Source organism: Oncorhynchus nerka, linkage group LG13 (assembly GCF_034236695.1).
Source record: "Oncorhynchus nerka isolate Pitt River linkage group LG13, Oner_Uvic_2.0, whole genome shotgun sequence".
Lineage (NCBI taxonomy): Eukaryota > Metazoa > Chordata > Actinopteri > Salmoniformes > Salmonidae > Oncorhynchus > Oncorhynchus nerka.
The window spans coordinates 29,393,096-29,416,711 of record NC_088408.1 but is presented as its reverse complement, the minus strand read 5'-3'; the positions used below and the strand labels follow the sequence as shown (position 1 = coordinate 29,416,711).

General features: G+C 41.9%; 1 protein-coding gene across 1 annotated transcript in view; it reads right to left on the bottom strand.

Annotated features, from left to right (window-relative positions):
• The window catches only part of kcnk2b (potassium channel, subfamily K, member 2b), a 49,259-nt gene extending 29,880 nt beyond the window's left edge, over positions 1–19,379 (bottom strand). Inside the window, exons 1-2 of the mRNA XM_065026318.1 lie at positions 19,191–19,379; positions 5,373–5,490 (exon numbers count right to left, since the gene is read on the bottom strand). Of these exons, the coding sequence (XP_064882390.1) occupies positions 5,373–5,490; positions 19,191–19,379 (307 nt within the window). The remainder of the gene's footprint in view (positions 1–5,372; positions 5,491–19,190) is intronic.
• Positions 19,380–23,616: the final 4,237 nt, after the last annotated feature.

The window sequence follows — 23,616 nt, the reverse complement described above, 5'->3', positions numbered from 1 at the left end:
AAATGAATGTACTTTAAGATGCAGGATCTAAAAAGTAATTAAGGTGAGCCGCTTCATTAGCCTTTACAGTGGGAACAGGCTCGTTAGGCTTTATTGAGACACATTTGAGCCCCTATGGATGGCGTGACAACAGATATACCATGGCCTAGTTACTGTAACTGTATACTGAGTTCAGCAAACTTGGTTCAAGATTCATGGTGTTTGTCGGCACCATTTGGATACCAAAAGTTCCATTATTTATCTATCCATTATTTATCTTAAAGTGGATAATTCACCCTCTCGTCTCTCGTGTACAGTACTTGGGGGTACAAGATCTGGGGGAGAAGCAGCGTTAGATACAACACCAGAACAGAACACTGTAATGAACTATTAACCCTTCAACGTTAACTACCTCTCTCATTTACCAGCTCTGTGCCTTAAATGGATAAATCCTCTGAGAGCTGTTTGATTTTCACACCATGGAGATGCAGCCTTCACAGGAGAGACAGGCTATAGGAGGAGGACTAAATGAGGGTTCCCAGGAGAAAAGCCCATTGTGATGAATTGAATTGTTTGCCTCTGCCTCACTGTCAGATATAGATGGCAAAGACAGAGAAAGAGAGAGAAAACAATTACAATCCAGAGTTGTTTCAATTCACTTCCTGGATAGATTGAAATCCAGGCGAAGCCAGAGAACGCCTGATAACCAATTAGACCTCTTCTACCCCCACATCTCCCAAACTAATCATTATAAGGTAAATTAATCAGAGAGGATTCTGTTCAACCATCTCTAATTGATTCAAAGAAGCAACTGCAGCAGAGAGAAAGAGAAAGAGATAGAAGAAGGCTAGTTGTAAACACGATTTAACCAAAAGGCTTTAATTGTTATCGTGGAGATGAACTGTGAGCCATTTCGTTGTTGGAGAAAGTCTGCCAGTCTATTCTTTTGTTTCTGGGCAGTGGGATGAAAAAGATAATGGGAGAAAATTAATCACCCAATTGTGTGTTATATTCTTTCTACTGTACCTCTCCTCTATTCAATGAGCTAAGCAATGGCTGCATATCTGCAAAAGCAGCAGTTAGCAGGGAAGATTGTCTAAATGGCTAGACAAAGTGTGGCCATTTAATACAAACAAATTGTTAAAGCATTAAAGTGGTGTTATGTCTGTCAAGTTCACAGGAAGTTCCCCTAGTTAAAGGATATCTAACATTACCTGTGGACAACCCCTTGAAAACAAAGGCAGTCAAACAACATCAAAGCAGTTCACAAACATTTGTAAAGAAAAACAGAGAAAAAAGCCTTTCATGATGTTGTTTAGTCAGACTGAGATCCAAAATCAAACAACTTGAAAGGACAGAACTGTCCTGCAGATAAAAAAAGCATTAAAACTAGAGCAATTTTAGTTGGAAATCTAGAAGTCTTATGTCAGTGAACACAATTGCCTGGTTCCAACAAACAGCAATCTCAAACATGACTTGTGCTGCAGTGAAGGGAGAAATAGAACTCCGTACTCACATCCCAAATGACTATCATCAAATGTCAGAAAAGCACTGATGGAGGGAACTATAGATCTGACTCTCTCCCACCATTCCTCTTAGTGGGATTTAAAGACGCAAAGACAAGTGCCTAGGAAAAGGTTTGGAACCGGGCCCAGCAGACACACGTTCCAGACAAGCTATCAGACTAGCGGAGGCCCCGTGTGTCTGTTTGTGTGTGTGTGTGTCACACTTTTCTCCTTTCTGCAGCTAAGCTCTTACAGCTGGAGCTGACAAGTACGGTAAAGCGACGGGAAGAGGGATGCCAAAGCTGTGAAGAGATATAAAAATTCAGACTCATACCCACCTTTGGGATTTATGACAATCCCTTAGTATGTATGGTGTTGATTAGAAATTACACTCAGTTAGTACTAAGCACTTCAGTGAACCCCCATTATTCATGAATCCACACTAGAATACTCGCGCATCAAACATTATTGACCATTCCTACTCTCCCTTCCGGGATGGCTACAAGGCCCTCCCCTGCCCTCCCTTCGGCAAATCAGATCACGCCTCCATTCTACCTTTCACTTCCTATAGGCCTGTTCAACACTGGTCTGACCAATCGGAATCCATGCTTCAAGATTGTTTTGATCACGCTGTAACTGACAGACTTAGAGGTTATGTTGTTGTCTTTTGTTTGAATTGTTTACGTGTCTGCTGTGCAGGGGAAATAATAAGACAAGCGGAACTACGTAGCTAATACTGTTGTAACGGGGATCCTTATTGTAGCAACACACTTTTGGAGGGAAGGCAATCCTGCGCTGTGTTAGCTAAGTTTTCATGTCATCGGGTGTAGTTCATAAAGGTTGCAGCGTGTATGTTGGGATGAAGTGTGAATTCATGCCAGGAAGTTTGATTTCCACCCTTCTGTAATGAGCAGCCAATGAGGTATTTTTCCTTTATTCATGTGTTTAATATGATACTGTTATAGTGCCGTTTAAACTGTTATGTGTGTAAGCACTTCAGAGTTATACCAAGCTAATAAGTCACTCGTAAGATAAGAAGGTTGTAAGAGGGTGCTTAACTGTATTTTTCATTTACTTTATAGTTCTTACGGAAGGTGATAATTCTGACTAAAACTACAGAATAAAGCCGCCAGTTAAAATCAAGGAACGGTTGTGCTCGTGGTTACTGAAGGGAGCTACACACGCAGACTGGGATATGTTCCGGGTTGCCTCTGAGAATAACATATACACTGACAAGGTGACTGAGTTCATCAGGAAGTGTATAGAGAATGTTGTTCCCACCGTGTCGATTAAAACCTATCTGAACCACAATCCATGGTTAGATGGCAGCATACGCGCAAAACTGAAAGTGTGAACCATTGCATTTAAACAAGGCAAGGTGACTGAGAATATGGTTCAGTACAAACAGTCCAGTCACGCCTTCCATAAGGCAATCAAACAGGCAAAACGCCCGAACAGTGACAAAGTGGAGTTGCAATTCTATGGCTCACACACAAGACGTATGTGGCAGGGACTCCAGACAATCACGTGTTATAAAGGGAAAATCAGCCACGTCGCGGACTCTGACGTCTTTCTACCAGACAAGCTAAACACCTTCTTCATCCACTTCGAGAGAAACACAGAAACACGTGGGCGACTGCCACTTCCAAGGACTGTGAGCTCTCATTCTGCGTGGCCGAAGTGAGTAAGAAATTTAAGCATGTTAACCTTTGCATGGCTGCCGGCCCAGATGGCATCCCTAGCCGCGTGCTCTGAGCATGCGCAGACCAGCTGGCTGGAGTCTTTACAGACATATTCAATCTCTCCCTATCCCAGTCTGCTGTCGCCAATGGCTTCAACATGTCCACAATTGTTCCTGTACCCAAGAAAGTGGAGGTAACTAAACTAAATGACTTTAGCCCGTAGCACTCACTTCTGTCATGAAGTGCTTTGAGAGGCTAGTTAAGAATCATATCCACTGCAATTTGCATACCGCCCCAATAGATAAACGGATGACGCAATCGCCATCGCACTACACACTGCCCTATCCCATCTGGAAAAGAGGAATACCTATGTAAGAATGCTGTTCATTGTCTACAGCTCAGCCTTCAACACCATAATACCCTCCAAGCTCATCATTAAGCTTAGGGCCCTGGGTCTGAACCCTGCCCTGTGTAACTGGGTCCTGGACTTCTTGACGGGCCTCCCCCAGGTGGTGAAGGTAGGCAACAACACCTCCACTACCCTGATCCTCAAAACAGGGGCCCCACAAAGATGCATGCTTAGCCCCCTCCTGTGCTCCCTGTGCACCCATGACTGCATGTCACGCATGTCCCCAACTCAATCATCAAGTTTCCAGATGACACAACAATGGTATACTGCAGTGGAGAAGGCAAAAAGCTTCAAGTTCCTCAGCTTACACATCTCTAACAATCTGAAATGGTCCAACCACACAGACAGTGTGGTGAAGAAGGTGCAACAGCACCTCTTCAACTCCAGGAGGCTGAAGATATTTGACTTTTACAGATGCACTATTGTGGGCATCCTGTAGGGCTGTATCACCCCCCTCAACCGCAGGGCTCTCCAGAGGGTGGTGAGGTCTGCCCAACGCATCACCGGGGGCACACTGCCTGCCCTCCTTGACATTTACAGCACTCGGTGTCACAGGAAGGCCAAAACGTTCAAAGGACCTCAGCCACCCGAGCCACGGCCTGTTCACCCCACTACCATCCAGAAGGCGAGGTCAGTACAAGTGCATCAAAGCTTCCATTCAGCCACAAGAGCATTTGTGAGGTTGGGCACTGATGTTGGGCGATTAGGCCTGGTCGCAGTCAGTGTTCCAATTCATCCAAGCGGTGTTCGATGAGGTTGAGGTCAGGGCTCTGTGGAGACCAGTCAAGTTTCCACACCAATCTCGACAAACCATTTCTCTATGGACATTGCTTTGTGCACAGGGGCATTGTCATGCTGAAACAGGAAAGGGCCTTTCCCAAACTGTTACCACAAAATTTGAAGCACAGAAATGTCTAGAATGTCATTGTATGCTGTAGCGTTGAGATTTCCCTTCACTGGAACTAAGGGGCCTAGCCCGAACCATGAAAAACAGCCCCAGACCATTATTCCTCCTCATAGTGCCAAACTTTAAAGTTGGCACTATGCATTCGGACAGGTAGCGTTCTCCTGGCATTCGCCAATCGTTAGTCCGTCGGACTGCCAGATGGTGAAATGTGATTCATCACTCCAAAGAAAGCGTTTCCACTGCTCCAGAGTCAAATGGCGGCAAGCTTTCCACTACAGCCCACGTTTGGCATTGCGCATGGTAATCTTAGGCTTGTGTGCAGCTGCTTGGCCATTTCCACAATAATTTGCAAATAAATTCATAAAAAATCCTACAATGTGATTTTCTGGATTTTTGTTTCTCATTTTGTCTGTCATAGTTGAAGTGTACCTATGATGAAAATCACAGGCCTCTCTCATCTTTTTAAGTGGGAGAACTTGCACAATTGGTGGCTGACTAAATACTTTTTTGACCCACTGTATATATATATATATATACACAAATCTAAAAAGTAAAATAATGGAATTAAGAAATATAGAAATATTAGGACGAGCAACATCGGAGTCCGGAGTATACATATATACAGTGTATAACTGCACTGTTAAAGCTAGGAACACAAACATTTCGTTACACCCGCAATAACATCTGATAAATATGTGTATGCAACCAATACAATTTTATTTTATATGGATATTCTGATCGATTTATTATGAAAGTACCACTACTTTAACAGCCTGGCTGAAAGTTACCAGTTAAAAAATGTATATAGCGTTGACACAGCATTGATAACATAAAAGTCTGGCTGATGGTTGATTATGGATCAGAGAGTACTGATTATTGACCAAACTCACCAATAGTGGTGATGACAGTGCCAGCGAAGAAAAAGGATGAGCTTAGGTCCCACAGACTTGTCTGATTGGATGAGTTCGCTGATGGGTTGATGCCCGCTCTGATGGCAGAGATCACTTGCTGAGGAGACAGAGAACTGCAGTTTAGGGTTAAGGGTCACACACATACTTACACAAACAGAAACACACTCCACTCAAGTAGGATAGTACCTCCTAATGCGTGTGTGTGTGTGTCTGCGTGCATTCGTGCGTTTGTGTATGTGTACAGTAGAGCACATGTGTGTGCAGGATCTGGTGTGCACGTGTGTGCATGAGTCTGCTCTTATGGTAGATGCACCACATGCTGGGAAACAAGCCTTTTCACTCTGCATTCAATCACTACCAGAGCCGCCTCTTCCTGCACTCAGACTACGAGCTGCGCGTATGGCCCTGCGGCCGCTAGTGTGTGTGTGTGTGTGTGGGTGTGTGTGTGTGTGTGTGTGTGTGTGTGTGCGCGTGTGTCCCAGCCTGTTGCATAAGGAATAGAGCAGCAGAGTGTAAACTCACTCAGAACACTAGTCTTATCTCAGGAGACAGAGAGGGAAGTCATCTGATGGAGACAGAACACACACACACACAGGAAGAAACTTAGGGGATCTAAGGAGGATGTGCTGTCGGGTGAGAAATTGTGGTCATGCATAGGTTCAGCTAAACTCAAAGCTTTCTCCTTCAGGCATCCATAGAGTTTCAGCCAGTGCCAGGGGAGTCAGAGCATGCTTCATCCCCTATAAACCCCCTAAAACAGCTCGAAATGTTAGATGGCGACAACACTCTGTAATCCTAACATATCTCATTAGTGGGTTCAGCACTGCTCTAACAAACATGTCTGGACATCCTTGTGTGTGTCCATGAGGGAAATAACACTGTAACAAACACAGAGGAAACCACAGGAATTAACGAATGCCCATGACTGATAATCCATGGGCATCCATGTGTCCCAGAGCAAACATAGAAAGACAAGTGGAGTCTAAACACAGCTCTACTGCTTCCATATCTGTCCCTTTAACCAATCAATAACTTAAATAAACATCAATCTGAGTCTCTTGAGAGTTGGAGTCTTTTTTTATACTTAGTTTTTATTGTAGGAACACAAAGAAAGTACAGATAAAGTCAAATAAAATAAAAAATATAAAAAGATCTGGCAGTTACAGTGCACTTCATACCTTCATCATCATATCATCATATTAGTTACATTGACATCTTTGAATTAGACCTTTTCCAAGTACGAAACCCATTTTTCCCAGTATTCTTGACCTCTCTCCTGTTGAGTTCTTAAAGCAAAGGTCATACGCTCCATGTGGTGTATTTCTTCTACAATGTCTATCCATTGTGCCACTGTGGGAGGGTCTTTTTGTAGCCATTTCCTAGTGATAGCCTTTTTACTGGCTGCCAGTAGGACCTTCAAGAGGTACTTTTCTCTATTGTGTAAGTTATCAGGTATTTCACCCATGTACAAAAAAATGAAAATATGTTCTATGTCAAATCCCATTATTTTTCCAATGTTAGATCTTATTTCTCCCCAGTAAGTTTCGATTGCGGGGCAAGTCCAAAAGATATGAGAGTGGCCTGCCCTCAATAGACCGCATTCTCTCTAACAAGGGTGTAGTGAGCCAGTCTGTTTTGATTTCAGTTTAGGTGATATGAAGAAACGTATAACATTCTTCCAACAGAATTCTCTCCATGACCTTGAGTTGGTGGAGCTTTGTTGAGTCTCTAATATGTTCAACCATGTTTCATCAGTTACTTCAATGTCAAGTTCCTCCTCCTATTTCTTTTAAATACAGTTTGTAGAATGTTTCTTTGAGGATTGAATACCCAAGTAAGATTTGAAGTAGTTTTTTTGTTACTCCCCAAGTTGTATGCGTTAGTGAATACTTGGATTAATTTGAGGTGCTTGAGGGTCAGTCACTTTTATCTCCCCTAAGAAATAGTGTCAAACTTGTAGGTATCTGTAAAAATCTTGTTTATCCAAGCCATGTTTTTTACTTAGGTCCTGGAAGTTATCTAGGTCCCCATTCCTTATAATTGTACTGAATGATGTGATGCCTTTCTGCGTCCACTGTTTAAATCTGCTGTCCTGAGTTGCAGGGATGAAGCTGGGGTCGTATGCGGGCCAACTCAGCAGTTTGATCTCTCTGTCTAAATTATTTTTGCTTAACTACCCTAAACCATGTCTTCAGAGAGAAATTAATCCACTGATTTTGTCTATTGTATATTTATTTTATCATGTCCTTATTTCCCAAAACTGACTGTATGGGTATCTCTGTCAAAGTAGTATCCATGTCCTTATTTCCCAAAACTGACTGTATGGGTATCTCTGTCAAAGTAGTCTCCATGTCTTTATTTCCCTAAACTGACTGTATGGGTATCTCTGTCAAAGTAGTCTCCATGTCCTTATTTCCCAGTACTGACTGTATGGGTATCTCTGTCAAAGTAGTCTCCATGTCTTTATTTCCCAGTACTGACTGTATGGGTATCTCTGTCAAAGTAGTCTCCATGTCTTTATTTCCCAGTACTGACTGTATGGGTATCTCTGTCAAAGTAGTCTCCATGTCCTTATTTCCCAGTACTGACTGTATGGGTATCTCTGTCAAAGTAGTCTCCATGTCCTTATTTCCCAGTACTGACTGTATGGGTATCTCTGTCAAAGTAGTCTCCATGTCTTTATTTCCCAGTACTGACTGTATGGGTATCTCTGTCAAAGTAGTCTCCATGTCTTTATTTCCCTAAACTGACTGTATGGGTATCTCTGTCAAAGTAGTCTCCATGTCTTTATTTCCCTAAACTGACTGTATGGGTATCTCTGTCAAAGTAGTCTCCATGTCCTTATTTCCCAGTACTGACTGTATGGGTATCTCTGTCAAAGTAGTCTCCATGTCTTTATTTCCCAGTACTGACTGTATGGGTATCTCTGTCAAAGTAGTCTCCATGTCTTTATTTCCCTAAACTGACTGTATGGGTATCTCTGTCAAAGTAGTCTCCATGTCCTTATTTCCCAGTACTGACTGTATGGGTATCTCTGTCAAAGTAGTCTCCATGTATCTCTGTCAAAGTAGTCTCCATGTCCTTATTTCCCAGTACTGACTATATGGGTATCTCTGTCAAAGTAGTCTCCATGTCTTTATTTCCCAGTACTGACTGTATGGGTATCTCTGTCAAAGTAGTCTCCATGTCCTTATTTCCCAGTACTGACTGTATGGGTATCTCTGTCAAAGTAGTCTCCATGTCTTTATTTCCCAGTACTGACTGTATGGGTATCTCTGTCAAAGTAGTCTCCATGTCCTTATTTCCCAGTACTGACTGTATGGGTATCTCTGTCAAAGTAGTCTCCAATTTCCCAGTAGACTGTATGGGTATCTCTGTCATGTCCTGTATTTCCCAGTACTGACTGTATGGGTATCTCTGTCAAAGTAGTCTCCATGTCCTTATTTCCCAGTACTGACTGTATGGGTATCTCTGTCAAAGTAGTCTCCATGTCCTTATTTCCCAGTACTGACTGTATGGGTATCTCTGTCAAAGTAGTCTCCATGTCCTTATTTCCCAGTACTGACTGTATGGGTATCTCTGTCAAAGTAGTCTCCATGTCTTTATTTCCCAAAACTGACTGTATGGGTATCTCTGTCAAAGTAGTCTCCATGTCTTTCCATTTGGAGTCGTATTCTGAATTGCACCAACACGCCAGAGGTCTCAATTGGGCTGACACATAATAATCTTTTAGGTTTGGTAAGGCCATACCCCCACAATTTTTTGGTAACTGTAGTGTTGTATATCTAGTTCTTGGTCTCTTACTGTTCCAGATAAACCTTGATATCCGTTTATCCCATTCCCTAAACTGTTTAGGCGGGATTTCTATGGGCAGTGATTGGAACAAATACAGTAAACTTGGCAGGATGTTCATTTTGATTGTTTCAATTCTACTACTAAGATCTAAGGGAAGTGAATTCCACCTGTCCAGGTCATCATATATTTTCTTGTTGATGTGATCGTAATACACGTCATAAAGTTTGGGTGTATCTTTTGGTAAATTTACTCCCAGATATTTAATGGATGAGGAGGTCCAGGTGAAGTTATACCTTCTCTTCAGCTCTTCCTGTGGGGTATAATTATATACTAGGGCTTGGGTCTTGTGTATGTAAAGCACATACCCTGAATATGTTCCAAATGTTTGTAAAACATCCATTGATCTAGGTACACTTGAGAGACTGTATCACTTCTTTGTTGAAACCAAATCTTTCCATAACTTGGAATAGGTAATCCCACCCCACTGAATCAAATGCCTTTTCTGCATCTACAAACAGGACCAAGCCTGACCTGCTGAGGAGTGACGGACTCCATCCTAGCTGGAGGGGTGCTCTCATCTTATCTACCAACATAGACAGGGCTCTAACTCCTCTAGCTCCACAATGAAATAGGGTGCAGGCCAGGCAGCAGGCTGTTAGCCAGCCTGCCAGCATAGTGGAGTCTGCCACTAGCACAGTCAGTGTAGTCAGCTCAGCTATCACCATTGAGACTGTGTCTGTGCCTCGACCTAGGTTGGGCAAAACTAAACATGGCGGTGTTCGCCTTAGCAATCTCACTAGGATAAAGACCACCTCCATTCCTGTCATTACTGAAAGAGATCATGATACCTCACATCTCAAAATAGGGCTACTTAATGTTAGATCCCTTACTTCAAAGGCAATTATAGTCAATTAACTAATCACTGATCATAATCTTGATGTGATTGGCCTGACTGAAACATGGCTTAAGCCTGATGAATTTACTGTTTTAAATGAGGCCTCACCTCCTGGCTACACTAGTGACCATATCCCCCGTGCATCCCGCAAAGACGGAGGTGTTGCTAACATTTACGATAGCAAATTTCAATTTACAAAAAAAAAAAAGACATTTTCGTCTTTTGAGCTTCTAGTCATGAAATCTATGCAGCCTACTCAATCGCTTTTTATAGCTACTGTTTACAGGCCTCCTGGGCCATATACAGCGTTTCTCACTGAGTTCCCTGAATTCCTATCGGACCTTGTAGTCATAGCAGATAATATTCTAATCTTTGGTGACTTTAATATTCACATGGAAAAGTCCACAGACCCACTCCAAAAGGCTTTCGGAGCCATCATCGACTCAGTGGGTTTTGTCCAACATGTCTCTGGATCCACTCACTGTCACAGTCATACGCTGGACCTAGTTTTGTCCCATGGAATAAATGTTGTGGATCTTAATGTTATTCCTCATAATCCTGGACTATCGGACCACCATTTTATTACGTTTGCAATTGCAACAAATAATCTGCTCAGACCCCAACCAAGGAACATCAAAAGTCGTGCTATAAATTCACAGACAACACAAAGATTCCTTGATGCCCTTCCAGACTCCCTCTGCCTACCCAAGGACGCCAGAGGACAAAAATCAGTTAACTGAGGATCTCAATTTAACCTTGCACAATACCCTAGATGCAGTTGCACCCCTAAAAACTAAAGAAATGTCTCATAAGAAACTAGCTCCCTGGTACACAGAAAATACCCGAGCTCTGACGCAAGCTTCCAGAAAATTGGAACGGAAATGGCGCCACACCAAACTGGAAGTCTTCCGACTAGCTTGGAAGGACGGTACCGTGCAGTACCGAAGAGCCCTTACTGCTGCTCGATCATCCTATTTTTCTAACTTAATTGAGGAAAATAAGAACAATCCGAAATTCCTTTTTGATACTGTCGCAAAGCTAACTAAAAAGCAGCATTCCCCAAGAGAGGATGACTTTCACTTTAGCAGTGATAAATTCATGAACTTCTTTGAGGAAAAGATTATGATTATTAGAAAGCAAATTACGGACTCCTCTTTAAACCTGCGTATTCCTCCAAACCTCAGTTGTCCTGAGTCTGCACAACTCTGCCAGGACCTAGGATCAAGAGAGACGCTCAAGTGTTTTAGTACTATATCTCTTGACACAACTTCCTCTTTCTCTCTCTCGGAGGACCTGAGCCCTAGGACCATGCCCCAGGACTACCTGACATGATGACTCCTTGCTGTCCCGAGTCCACCTGGCCATGCTGCTGTTCCAGTTTCAACTGACCTGAGCCCTAGGACCATGCCCCAGGGCTACCTGACATGATGACTCCTTGCTGTCCCCAGTCCACCTGGCCATGTTGCTGCTCCAGTTTCAACTTCCACCTGACTGTGCTGCTGCTCCAGTTTCAACTGTTCTGCCTTATTATTATTCGACCATGCTGGTCATTTATGAACATTTGAACATCTTGGCCATGTTCTGTTATAATCTCCACCCGGCACAGCCAGAAGAGGACTGGCCACCCCACATAGCCTGGTTCCTCTCTAGGTTTCTTCCTAGGTTTTGGCCTTTCTAGGGAGTTTTTCCTAGCCACCGTGCTTCTACACCTGCATTGCTTGCTGTTTGGGGTTTTAGGCTGGGTTTCTGTACAGCACTTTGAGATATCAGCTGATGTACGAAGGGCTATATAAATACATTTGATTTGATTTTGATTTGATCCAGGCTGATTAATAATGCACTTGTCTTATTCTGAGTAATGTGGTCCATTACTTGTAGTGTTGTCCTTATATTGTCCAGTGTCTGCCTATTTTGTATGAAACCAGTTTGATCTCCGTCAATCAATTATGGGATTATGTTCTCCATTCTGTTGGCTATTATTGATGCATATAGTTTATAATCTGTGTTAAGAATTGCGATAGGTCTATATGAACTGCATTCTTTCTTATCCCTCTTTTGGGATTACTGATATGATAGCCTCCCTCCATGACGGTGGGAGAACCCCCTCCCTCAGAGTCAGGTTAAAACAGGCCTTAAGTAGAGGTGTTAGTTGTTCTCTGAAGGTCTTGAACCATTCTGAAGGGAAGCCATCAATGCCTGGAGACTTGTTGACTTTTTGTTGAGATATTGCTTTATTAATTTCTTCGGTGGATATTTCTAAAGTTAGTCTATCATTTTGCTCTGTCCCAACTGAAGGGAGATCAAGTGAGTTCAAAAAGTGCTCTATTGTCTGTGCATCTGCCTTCTCTGGTTGCTTGTACAGATTTGTGTAATATGATTCAAATGCATTCTGTATTTCATCTCATTTGCATGTGATCTTTTTTGTTTTGGGGTCTTTTATTTTGAAAATGGTATTCTGTGCTTGTTGTTTCCTGAGTCTCCATGCTAGTAATTTGGTTGCCTTTGAGTCTGCTTCATAATATCGTTGTTTCAGGAACCTAAGCTTTTTCTCTACTTCTTCTCTATAAATCTGGTCAATTTCCTGTTTTACCTTTTGAATCTCTCGTAATATAAGAGGGTCTTTGGAGGATTATATAAGAGGATCTTTTGAAGATTATATCTTCTGCTGTCTTGTTACGGGCTGTAGCTCCGCGACCTTTTCCTATTTTCCCCTTTTCCATTTTGCGTAAGTTATTATAATGCTCAGAGTAAATACTTGAATTTAGGGGGGGGAAATACCCAACCGATGTGCAGTATGAAAAACGAGGCAGCCATTTCCTAAGTTGCGTCACCGGAAGCCCGAGTTGGAGCCTTAAATGCTGCTTTTGTTGGAATAAATGGATTTTGTCATTATGTGTTCTAGAGCGGGTATTCTCAAACTGGGGTACACGCAATGCCGTTGGGGGTACACCAAATAAAAATGTGATTCACATTTTTTTTAAATCAATTTATATTTTCCAACGGGGCTATACATTTGGGTGAGGTTTTCTTCTCCCCTGAGTAGCCTTGTTTCACTGCAAAAATAAATAAATAAACCATCTAGTGTTCAGAGTAATAACAACACAATATCAAATACAGGTAGCCTAGTCATACAATTAAAATCCAATCACATTAACCATTACTCTCTCGTAGGAATTCCACTAACGGTCCGTATGTAGCCAAACGTAGCTGCTGCTCATGTTGGTATATGCACTGATGGCGCAAAAGCCATGACAGGGAGACATGGTGGAGTGGTAACGCACGTGTAGGCAGTTGCTCCAGACACCACTTGGGGACACTGCAGCATCCACCGAGAGGCTCTTGTTGCCAAAGGAATGCCTGACATCTTGAAAGATGTTTTGGACACTACAGTGACAATTGTTAACTTAAAGCAATGATATGGGCAGTGACCATATAATGCTTTTACAACATACAGAAACGCGCCGATTATCAAGGGACAAAGTATTGACACGGGTTTTTGAATTGAGAGACGAGCTTAAAGTTTTTTCTACTGACCATAATTTTCACTTGTTTGATCACTTGCATGATGATGAGTTTATCACACGACTGGCCTATCTGGGTGATGTTTTTTTCTCGTCTGAATGATCTGAATCTAGGATTACAGAGACTCTCCGCACTATATTCAATTTTGAGGCTATGATTAAGAAGCTGGAGCTCTTCTCTGTCTGCATTAACAAGGACAACACAAAGGACTTTCCATCATTGCATGATTTTTTTGTGTGCAAATGATCTCAAGATTACGGACAGTGTCAAATGTGATATAGCGAAGCACCTTGAGTTGGATGCGCAATTACGCAGGTACTTTCCTGAAACGGATGACACAAACAACAGTCCACTTACCGGTATCTGAACAAGAGCCTCATCAAAATTGCAACAAGCGGTTCTGTGAAAATTTAATTGAATCAGAAGCCACTGCCAGATTTCTGTATTGGGCTGCGCTCAGAGTATCCTGCCTTGGCAAATCTCACTGTTAAGACACTGATGCCCTTTGCAACCACGTACCTATGTGAGAGTGGATTCTCGTCACTCACTAGCATGAAAACTAAATACAGGCACAGACTGTGTGTGGACTCTCTCCAATACAACCCAACACTGCAGTTATGTGCATCCATTCAAGCACACCCTTCTCATTAACCTGTGGTGAATTACTCACCATTTTTTATGAAAAATAAGGTTTTATATGAAAGATGGTTAAATAAAGAGCAAAATTATTGATTATTATTATATTATTATTTGTTCCCTGGTCCTATGAGAGTTTTTTGTCACTTCCCACAAGCCGGGTTGTGACAAAAACTCACACGCATTCTTATTTTTAATAAATGCATTGTATAGAGTGTGTGGCAGGCTTACAATGATGGCAAAAAAAAAAACATTTGAGAGTGCTAGAGGGGGTACGCAGCTGGAGGTTTGAATGATTGAAGCGGTACGGGACTATAAAAAGTTTGGGAACCATTGTCATGGGACAAGGGCATGATCTTAATAGATTGAGATCCAGCCTCAGTCCCTGAGGGCCCATAAACTCCACCTAAGAAGCTCTTAGTCCAGGAAGACATAGTATACAGTACATATCTAGAGTACAGTATAGCCTTATGAGAATATAATATAAAAAATTCCTGAAAGAGTGTCAGAGATAAAAAATAAAAATAAACTTGAAATATGCTATCTGCCTAAAAAAAACATTGCAGATATTACAAGGCTAAGAAGGTTTCCGATAACATTGTGGAGAGCAGATGTGGGCTGCGGTCTGCGTGCTGCTGGTGGGAGTAAAACAGAACTAAGGCACTGTCCTGCAGAAAGACAAAAGAAAGAAAAAGGAGAGAATTTGGTGAGCTGGTGGAAATCATTAGGACTTCAGATGAAATGTTTGATCTGATTTAAGTCCTTCACAGGCACATTGGGAGTTTTTTTTCATCTCCCACATTCTATGATTGCCTGCTTGCAATCATTTCACATTCATCTCAAACCTGATCTTATCTGAGATGTGCACTTGAATAAATAAACTAGGTGACATAACTGCAAAGCAGGCAGCAAGCATGCAGCTAGACCAGGGACTCTGTGTTCCATTGCTATTATTATGTACTGTAGCATTAAAGCCAGGCCACACACCCCAGCATGGGAAACAGCACAGAGCACTGTCCATGGTCCTGATCCTTTACAATCAGCACCTACACAGGCTAGGCTGCATGCTAGGCTACACACCACACTTCAAACACTTTGTAACTGGAGTTTAACCCAATGAGTCTCGCTGACTTCTAACCCATTTTAAACATTGTGTGTTTGAGCAACAGACTTATGGGTTGTACCATTGGAGTTGTATATTTCTTCTGCATCCATATATATCAGATATTAGTCTGTGTAAGTAATGGGGGCAGAGCTACAGTGGTGTTTGTGAGACAAGGGCAGATCCGGAAAGGCCTCACAAGCTCCACAAGAGACGTTAGAAGCTAAGGGGTTCTTCTACATAGAAGATCATAGGAAATCCCAGGACATAGTATCTATAATACTGTAATAAACTCACATAGTTGCTGTCTCAAACTCCAAACTCCACACAGTTGTCACTGACTAGCTGGATATTAATTTCCTGGTGAGCAAACAATTTCTGCACTTACAGTATTCACATAAATGAATAAATACATTTTACAATAAATCTCATGAATGCTATTCATGTCAAATAGTTTGGTGTTATACTTGTAGCCCTGGTTGTCCTGAAAATAAAATGGTAAAACACTTCATTTTGAGGCTAAATATAATGACTGGACATGCAGATAAATGAAAATCTGATATTTGCTGGGGTCTCGGGTGTTGGGACTGAGGTCGTTCCACGAAATGTGTGCCTTTTGCATTCCTTTGATATTTAAAAGTGGAACTGAAAGCATTTTAGCAACATGAAATCTGTTTATATGGTGTGGCAGGGTAGCCTAGTGGTTAGAGTGTTGGACTAGTAACTGAAAGGTTGCAAGTTCAAATCCCCGAGCTAACAAGGTACAAATCTGTTGTTCTGCCTCTGAACAGGCAGTTAACCCACTGTTCCTAGGCTGTCATTGAAAATAAGAATTTGTTCTTAACTGACTTGCCTAGTTAAATAAAAGTAAAAAATATACATCCCCAGGAAAAATATGACACTTTAGTTGTATTTTACATTTTCTGACAAGATGTGGTGATTTTCGTGTTTTCATAAATTCTAAGAATGTTTGGTGAAATCCGTATACTAAGGCATTTGTGAAATTTCTACAGCAATATATAGTGGGAAATCGGACGTGAGTTTGGACAATTAATGGACACTGCAGTAAATAAAACCTAATAAAAACATCTGTCTTGTCAAGGACCGGAGTCCACGCAGGCCGGTGTGCCATAGCCAATCAGAGCTACAATAGGCCTTCATGCAGACAAGCCATTTGTCATCACTCACTTTGAACTGGACTGTGTGTTTACAGGCAGTAGCAACAGAGTGACTTTAGACCATTAGAACGCATTCGCCAAAAGTCACAAAATACACCTGGATGGAATTCTGCAAATATGTAAATACCACGGGAGTCCTCTTACATTTGGTAACTTTACAGTCCTATTGATCAAACAACCATGATATTATCTCTTATGTACATCAACAACAACAAGACCAACAACTAATGCTAGCCAGAGCAAGATTAGCTAAAATGTAATGAATTTCCTCCTCTTCCTCTGAAGAGGAGAGGCGAAACGGATCTGAGGACCAATATGCGTCGTGGTAAGTGTCCATGGTTCTTTTTAATACGTTACGGTACACATGAACAACTGACTACAAAAAACAAGAAATGTGAAAACTCAAAACAGTCCTATCTGGTGCAAACACAGAGACAGGAACAATCACCCACAAACACACAGTGAAACCCAGGCTACCTAAGTATGATTCTCAATCAGAGACAACTAATGACACCTGCCTCTGATTGAGAACCATACTAGGCCGAAAACATAGAAATATCCAAAACCTAGAAAAACAAACATAGACTGCCCACCCAACTCACGCCCTGACCATACTAACTAAATACAAAACACAGGAAATAAAGGTCAGTACGTGACATAAAATCTAATGAAGGAACATTAGATAAGCCCTCTCAAACTTCTTCAGCTTGGTGGCAGTCAAAATTGCACTGAAAAAACGATGGGGAATTGTAGCCTACTCATCCTTCTGCAGCTTGCAGCCAATGCATGCTTGTCCCAAACAAGCACCCAAGCTAACTGGCTAAAGTTGACAAGCTTGATTATTATAATTTTTTTAAATTAACCTTTTGATATGGGAAAAAAAATGTTTTCGTTCAACATGTGCTATTTATGACAGAATGTTAAAATGAGGTGAAATCAGAAGTTTTTTTTCACCAAGTTACGCATCTCTAAAGGCACCGAACTGGTGGAACAACTCAGCTACTACTACCCCAGTGACTTTCAGTAGAGTAGCAACTGGGTTGGTGCAAAGTCAAGGCGCTGTTCACTTCAATTCATCACTGTGAATGAAGGGGAGACAAAACTTTCAATCTGGCTAACCCAACCTGTTACTGTTGAATGTGATTAGAACGGTGTTATAGTGTGCTGTTAAGGGAGGGAGGATGGTGCTGTGACTACGGTGGGTAGACGTTATCTACACTCTTAGAAAAAAAGGTTCTTTGGTTGTCCACATAGGAGAACCCTTTTTGGTTCAAGTAAGAACCTTTTTTGTTACAGGTAGAACTCTTCTGGGTTCCATTTAGCATAGCATCCACTCTGATATGCCTGCTGGCTCCATCTCTCTGGATGTCTGTCTCCTCTCTGTCTCCCAGCAAAGGCATGCAGAGATATTAATGCACATATTAAGGCAGTGTTTTAGCATTCACTTCCAGTTGTTCTCACTCTAACCCTGTGGAATCATACAATGGGGATAAGAAGAGGCCCACAATGGAATGCTTTTCTGTTGGCATTAACAAATGTGTCTTCCTCCTCGTCGTCGCTACGCTGGAATCCCCCCTCGGCCGGGCTTTCAATAACACACACGCTTTTAATTACTCCCTTCGAGGGAATGTCTCTATTCATTCATCTAGCGAGGTGGAGAGCCAGGGGCTCTGGAATACTGTGAGCTTGGTAAAAGGTGTGAGTGAGAGAGAGAGAGAGAGAGAGAGAGAGAGAGAGAGAGAGAGAGAGAGAGAGAACGTGAGAGTGAGAGAGTCACGATGTGTGTATGTAAGCAGTGCATGTTAAAGAGAGGTGTGTGAAAGTGGAAGGACTATGCGTGTGTGATAGAAAAGAGTGTTTGTATATTAATAAATCATCCGAGTAGCCAGGTACTAACCCCACTGAAGGCCTTACTGGAGTGGTGCAACAGCTGACTAATGGCTACTAATGGAAGGAGTCACCAACCACTGCAGAGTTTCCCACTTAGAGAGGCTTAGCGAGAGCGAAATCATGTTCCTTACCTCCTACTCCCCTCATAAAACTATCCTGATCTTGCAAGCTTACATTCTGTTTAGCGAAACAGAATGAAAGCTTGCGAGATCAAGATGGTTCGTACGAGGCCAACTCCCCACCCCCATTCAAGCCTCAAACAGTTTGGCTTCAATAAAGTTCAGTTGAAAGTTATTTTGGTGTCACAAGCCCCCAGCTGTTGTGTTCAGTGTGCTTTTATGCTCCGTCTACAAAACAAAATGTATTAGGAAACATTGAGCAGGCTCAAATATTAATGGCATTATTACTCTACTCAAACATTAGCAGGTATTCACATCAGCAAAGTGTCTATTACCCCAGATTGATAAGCCATGGTAGCCAGCCAGGTGGGTGCCACAGCATTGGTAGTAGTGGGAGATTTTGACAGTGATCTCTATTATGGATAGACACTAGCAAGTGATCACTTCGGCTAGGGTGTTCCTCTAAAAGAGTAAGGCTTTTCCTTCAATCACACTCCAGCAAAAAGGAACATATATTGAAACCATTATCGTTCATTACTGTATGTAAACACTAGCACATCAGCTAGGGGCATTTTTCCCAGGAAATAATCCAGTGTTTTTCGTACTATAACTTTAGTCTACACAGTAGCTCTGTGGACAGGATGTAGAGTCTGGACCCACCTTGACGAGGTCCTCCAGTTCGGAGGAGTTGACACAGGCGTGCAGCGACAGGAAGTCCAGTTTCTCGGCCAAGATGGCCAGCTTCTGTTGGCTCTCGTGGGGCTGCTCCAGCGCCCGGAACACCAGGGCTCCCACAATGAGGTAGAGCACCACCAGGAAGAAGATGACTGATACCGTCTTCCACCTCATGACTGTGAAGCGTGTGGTGTCGTATTCGTCCTCGGGGGAGTTCAGGACCACCGGCTTGGCAGCCGAGAAGGAGAGGCGGGGCTTGGAGTTGTGAGCGGCAGACTTTGGGTCAAGGAGATCAGGTGGGGCCACTGTAAGAGCGGAATCATTACCATTGGCTGTTAACTGGGATGTCAATAATCATTGGTCATTGATCACTTTGTTGTGGCCTCTCTTGTAAACCCATCTCTCTAATGAAAAGGTTTACTTCATTTAACTGATAAACTGGTCAATTAAAGTTCTGTCACACCCTGATCTGTTTCACCTGTCCTTGTGCTTGTCTCCACTCCCTCCAGGTGTCGCCCATCTTCCCCTCTGTGGATTTATACCTGTGTTTTCTGTCTGTCTGTGCCAGTTCGTCTTGTTTGTCAAGCTTACCAGCGTTTGTCCTGTCAGCTCCTGTCTTTTCCCAGCCTCTCTTTTTTTCATCCTCCTGGTTTTTGACCCTTGCCTGTCGTGACCCTGTACCTGCCCGCCTGACCACTCTGCCTGTCCCTGATCCTGAGCCTGCCTGCCGTCCTGTATCTTACATTGGTTTTTAGAACGTGTAGCTTTTTAGGCTAGGTTACACTCTTTCTTGCATCCTGATCTACTAGACTACCTGTGAGTTGCACCTTAGAACATTTGACCTGTCAACTTTACACACCAGCGTTGCTGGAAATTAGCTTGCAAAAAAAGTAATAGTCCGCCGGAAACCAGAAGTTAAATAAAATTCAGTTTAAACTTGCTCTGTCGATTGTCTGTAGGTTTGGTCCTTATGCAGGGGGGAATTTGAGAAAAAAAAACATCTAATGGAATATATAATTCAACAAAATGTACAAACTTGTCTGTTGTAGACCCATGCTGTTCCTCAGTGAAGCCAGTTCGTCTCTGCTTACCTCGTATCAAAATAAAAGTCCCACACAAGTTCTTGCTTTTTTGTGCAGGTATTGTACACATGCAGGAATTGTATTTTGACATTAGCTAAGCAGAGAGGAAGTGGGTCTACAACAGACCCACGTTTGGAAAGTCTGTTTTAATAGAGCTCGTCAGCTTGTAATTCTCAAACCCAAAAATGAGTTACCTCTGGATGGTTCAGCCATTCCTATGGGGAAAACGAATGGGGAAAGAATATGGTTTTGGGATAAACTCCGAAAATAAGGTCTGAAAATAACACAGGCTTATTAGATAATATCAGTTAACATTACCTTTATAAATAATGAAGCCTATGTGCTATGTGTGTTTTTTAATGTGTTTTTCAACTTTTACCCTTTTTCTCCCCAATTTTGTGATATCCAATTGGTAATTACAGTATTGCTGCAACTCCCCTACAGACTTGGGAGAAGCAAAGGTCGAGAGCCATGCGTCCTCCGAAACACAACCCTGTCAAGCCGCACTTATTTTTGACACATAGCCGCACCAACGTGTCAGAGGAAACACCATCCAGCTGGCGACCGAGGTCAGCTTGCAGGTTCCCTGCCCGCCACAAGGAGTCGCTAGAGCACGATAGGACAAGGAAATCCCGGCCGGCCAAACCCTCCCCCCCTGTCACTGCCGGCAGTGACACAGCCTGGGACCGAATCCTGGTCTGTAGTGATGCCTCAAACACTGCAAGTGCATTAGACTGCTGCGCTACTCGGGCGGCCTGTGTACCTTTTTTATTACATAAATACGAACAGGTTTCACAAAAAGTGACGTTAGCTGATGAAGACTCATAGACTCATCTCATAGAACAAAACATAGAATATCTCCTAAGCCTATGTTTACCACAGGCCTTATTTTCAGCATTTATCCAAAAACTCCATACATTTTTCCATAGGCTTTGTCCAACCAACCATGGCGGAGTTAATACCAACAAAGAAAATGCCATTAGTATTGCTCTCTATTTATGTTTTATTAGATGTTTTTTCTCCATTTCCCCCCTTCATAAGGACCAACCCTACAGACAATCAGACAATTAGCAGAGTAAGTTGAACACGACCCTGCCAAGCCGCACTGCTTCTTGACACACAGCCGCACCAACGTTGCAGAGGAAACACCATAGATGCAGAAAGCACACAACATAGTGGGTACATCTCTGCAGCAATTAAGAGCGTTGAAGCGCGAGGCTCAACTACTCCAACGTTTTGGTGCCCTAGCTACCACACTGTGAACAGCGTGAAGCAAATCTGTGCCCATGCGCAGATACTGTGTGTGACTGTGTGACACTGAAGTCTTGCATCTCATGGTGCTACTCATGGCAACGTCATTTCACTGAGTCTACCTTTAACTTCTAGCTGACTATTTTGTTTTTTTGCAAGCTAATTCCTAGCAATGCTAGTGTGTAAATATAAGTGTTGCTAAAAGCAGCTACAACTGGTAAGGATTGTTGGTTCTTAAAACTTCTTCAGGATTGGTGGTTCCCCTGAGGGACAGTTGAGCTAATGTAGGCTAATGCGATTAGAATGAGGTTGTAAGTAACAAGAACGTTTCCCAGGACATAGACATATCTGCTATCGTCAGAAAGCTTAAATTCTTGTTAATCTAACTGCACTGTCCAATTTACAGTAGCTATTACAGTGAAATAATACCATGCTATTTTTTGAGAAGAGTGCACAGTTTTGAACATGAAAAGTTATTAAAAACCAAATTAGGCACATTTGGGCAGTCTTGATACAAAAGTTTGAACAGAAATACAATGGTTCATTGGATCACACTAAAACTTTGCACATACACTGTTGCCATCTAGTGACCAATATCTAAGTTGCACCTTGGCTGGAATAATACATTATGGCCTTTCTCTTGCAATTCAAAGATGATGGTACAAAAAAAACACGTTTTTTTCTTTTTCTTTTACTAGATCTAATGTGTTATATTCTCCTACATTCCTTTCACGTTTCCACAAACTTCAGTGTTTCCTTTCAAATGATACCAAGAAAATGCCTATCCTTGATTCATGGCTTGAGCTACAGGCAGTTAGATTTGGGTATGTTCTTTTAGGCAAAAATTGAAAAAAGGGGGCCGATCCTTAATGACAAAAGAAATCAAAGTTCTAATGGCATTGCTTTGCTAGGAGTATATTTTACTTGAAATGTTTTGTCATTTAGCAGACACTTTTATCCAGAGGGATTTACAATTAGTATAATTGCTAGGTTATTTACATCTATGCCATTCCCCATCCCTGAAAGTGTCAACCCTTAATTGAAACGTTAACATTCACACCCCGGCACAGTTTCAGTAAAAAACTGAGGAATGGGGCTGGAGAAATGCAACCACTCTCAAATCTATAGACTATGTTATGGATGCAAGGATTGACCACCCATTATATCAAAATTATAGTTGTAACTATGTTTTTAGGCCATACAGTAGTTGTTTGGATTTAGATTGTTTACAAACATTTGAGTAAAACAAGTTTAGGCCTATATTTTGGGTTCTGACGGGGTATGACAGTTGGACTAGGCTCATGAGGCATGTATACCTTATATTTTTCAAGACTCAATGAGTATATAATTGATTTCTAAGTCCAGAAATGGTTGTAGCAACTAAAGATTGCCCCATTCAATTTAAATTGAACAATTTACATAAACAAATGCATTTACCATATTATAAAATGTATCAGAAGGACAATACCAAATATACATTTGCTCTATTTCTGAAGAAGAAGGATTATCTCTCTGTAATTCGTGACAGAAAAGGACCTAGGCCCACTGTAATGTCAAAAAATGTAACATTACAAGAAAAAAAAATGAAAAGCAAAGATTGAAACAAGGGCATCATCTGTATTGTGCATCAAATGTGGTTTCGCCATTATTAACAAATACGCCCATGCATTTTTAATCTCTTGTTAAATTAAACATCCTCAATTTCACACAAGGCAGACAAACCGATAACAAGCGTTACGAGTCTGTATTAATACATAATGACAATGATTTTTAAAGGAACAAGGAAAACGTCTCTTGGCGATTGTAGCCGATACTGTAGGCTATTATCTCGTGAATAAAATTAATTATCTACTTGTCATAATTGTTTCCCACTCATGCATATCGTAGCTTGATGCGTTTAAGATTTTAGAAAAGCACCCAATGACGTCCGTTGTGCACAACTAACTATCCACTTGATGTTTTGAGTTTGAGCCGTATTTAATCGGATAACTGTCTCTATTGCACATGGTTAAAATCGAATAGGTCCATTGAATAGAATAATAGGCTACGCATCGAATAACCCAAATTTTCTCATTGTC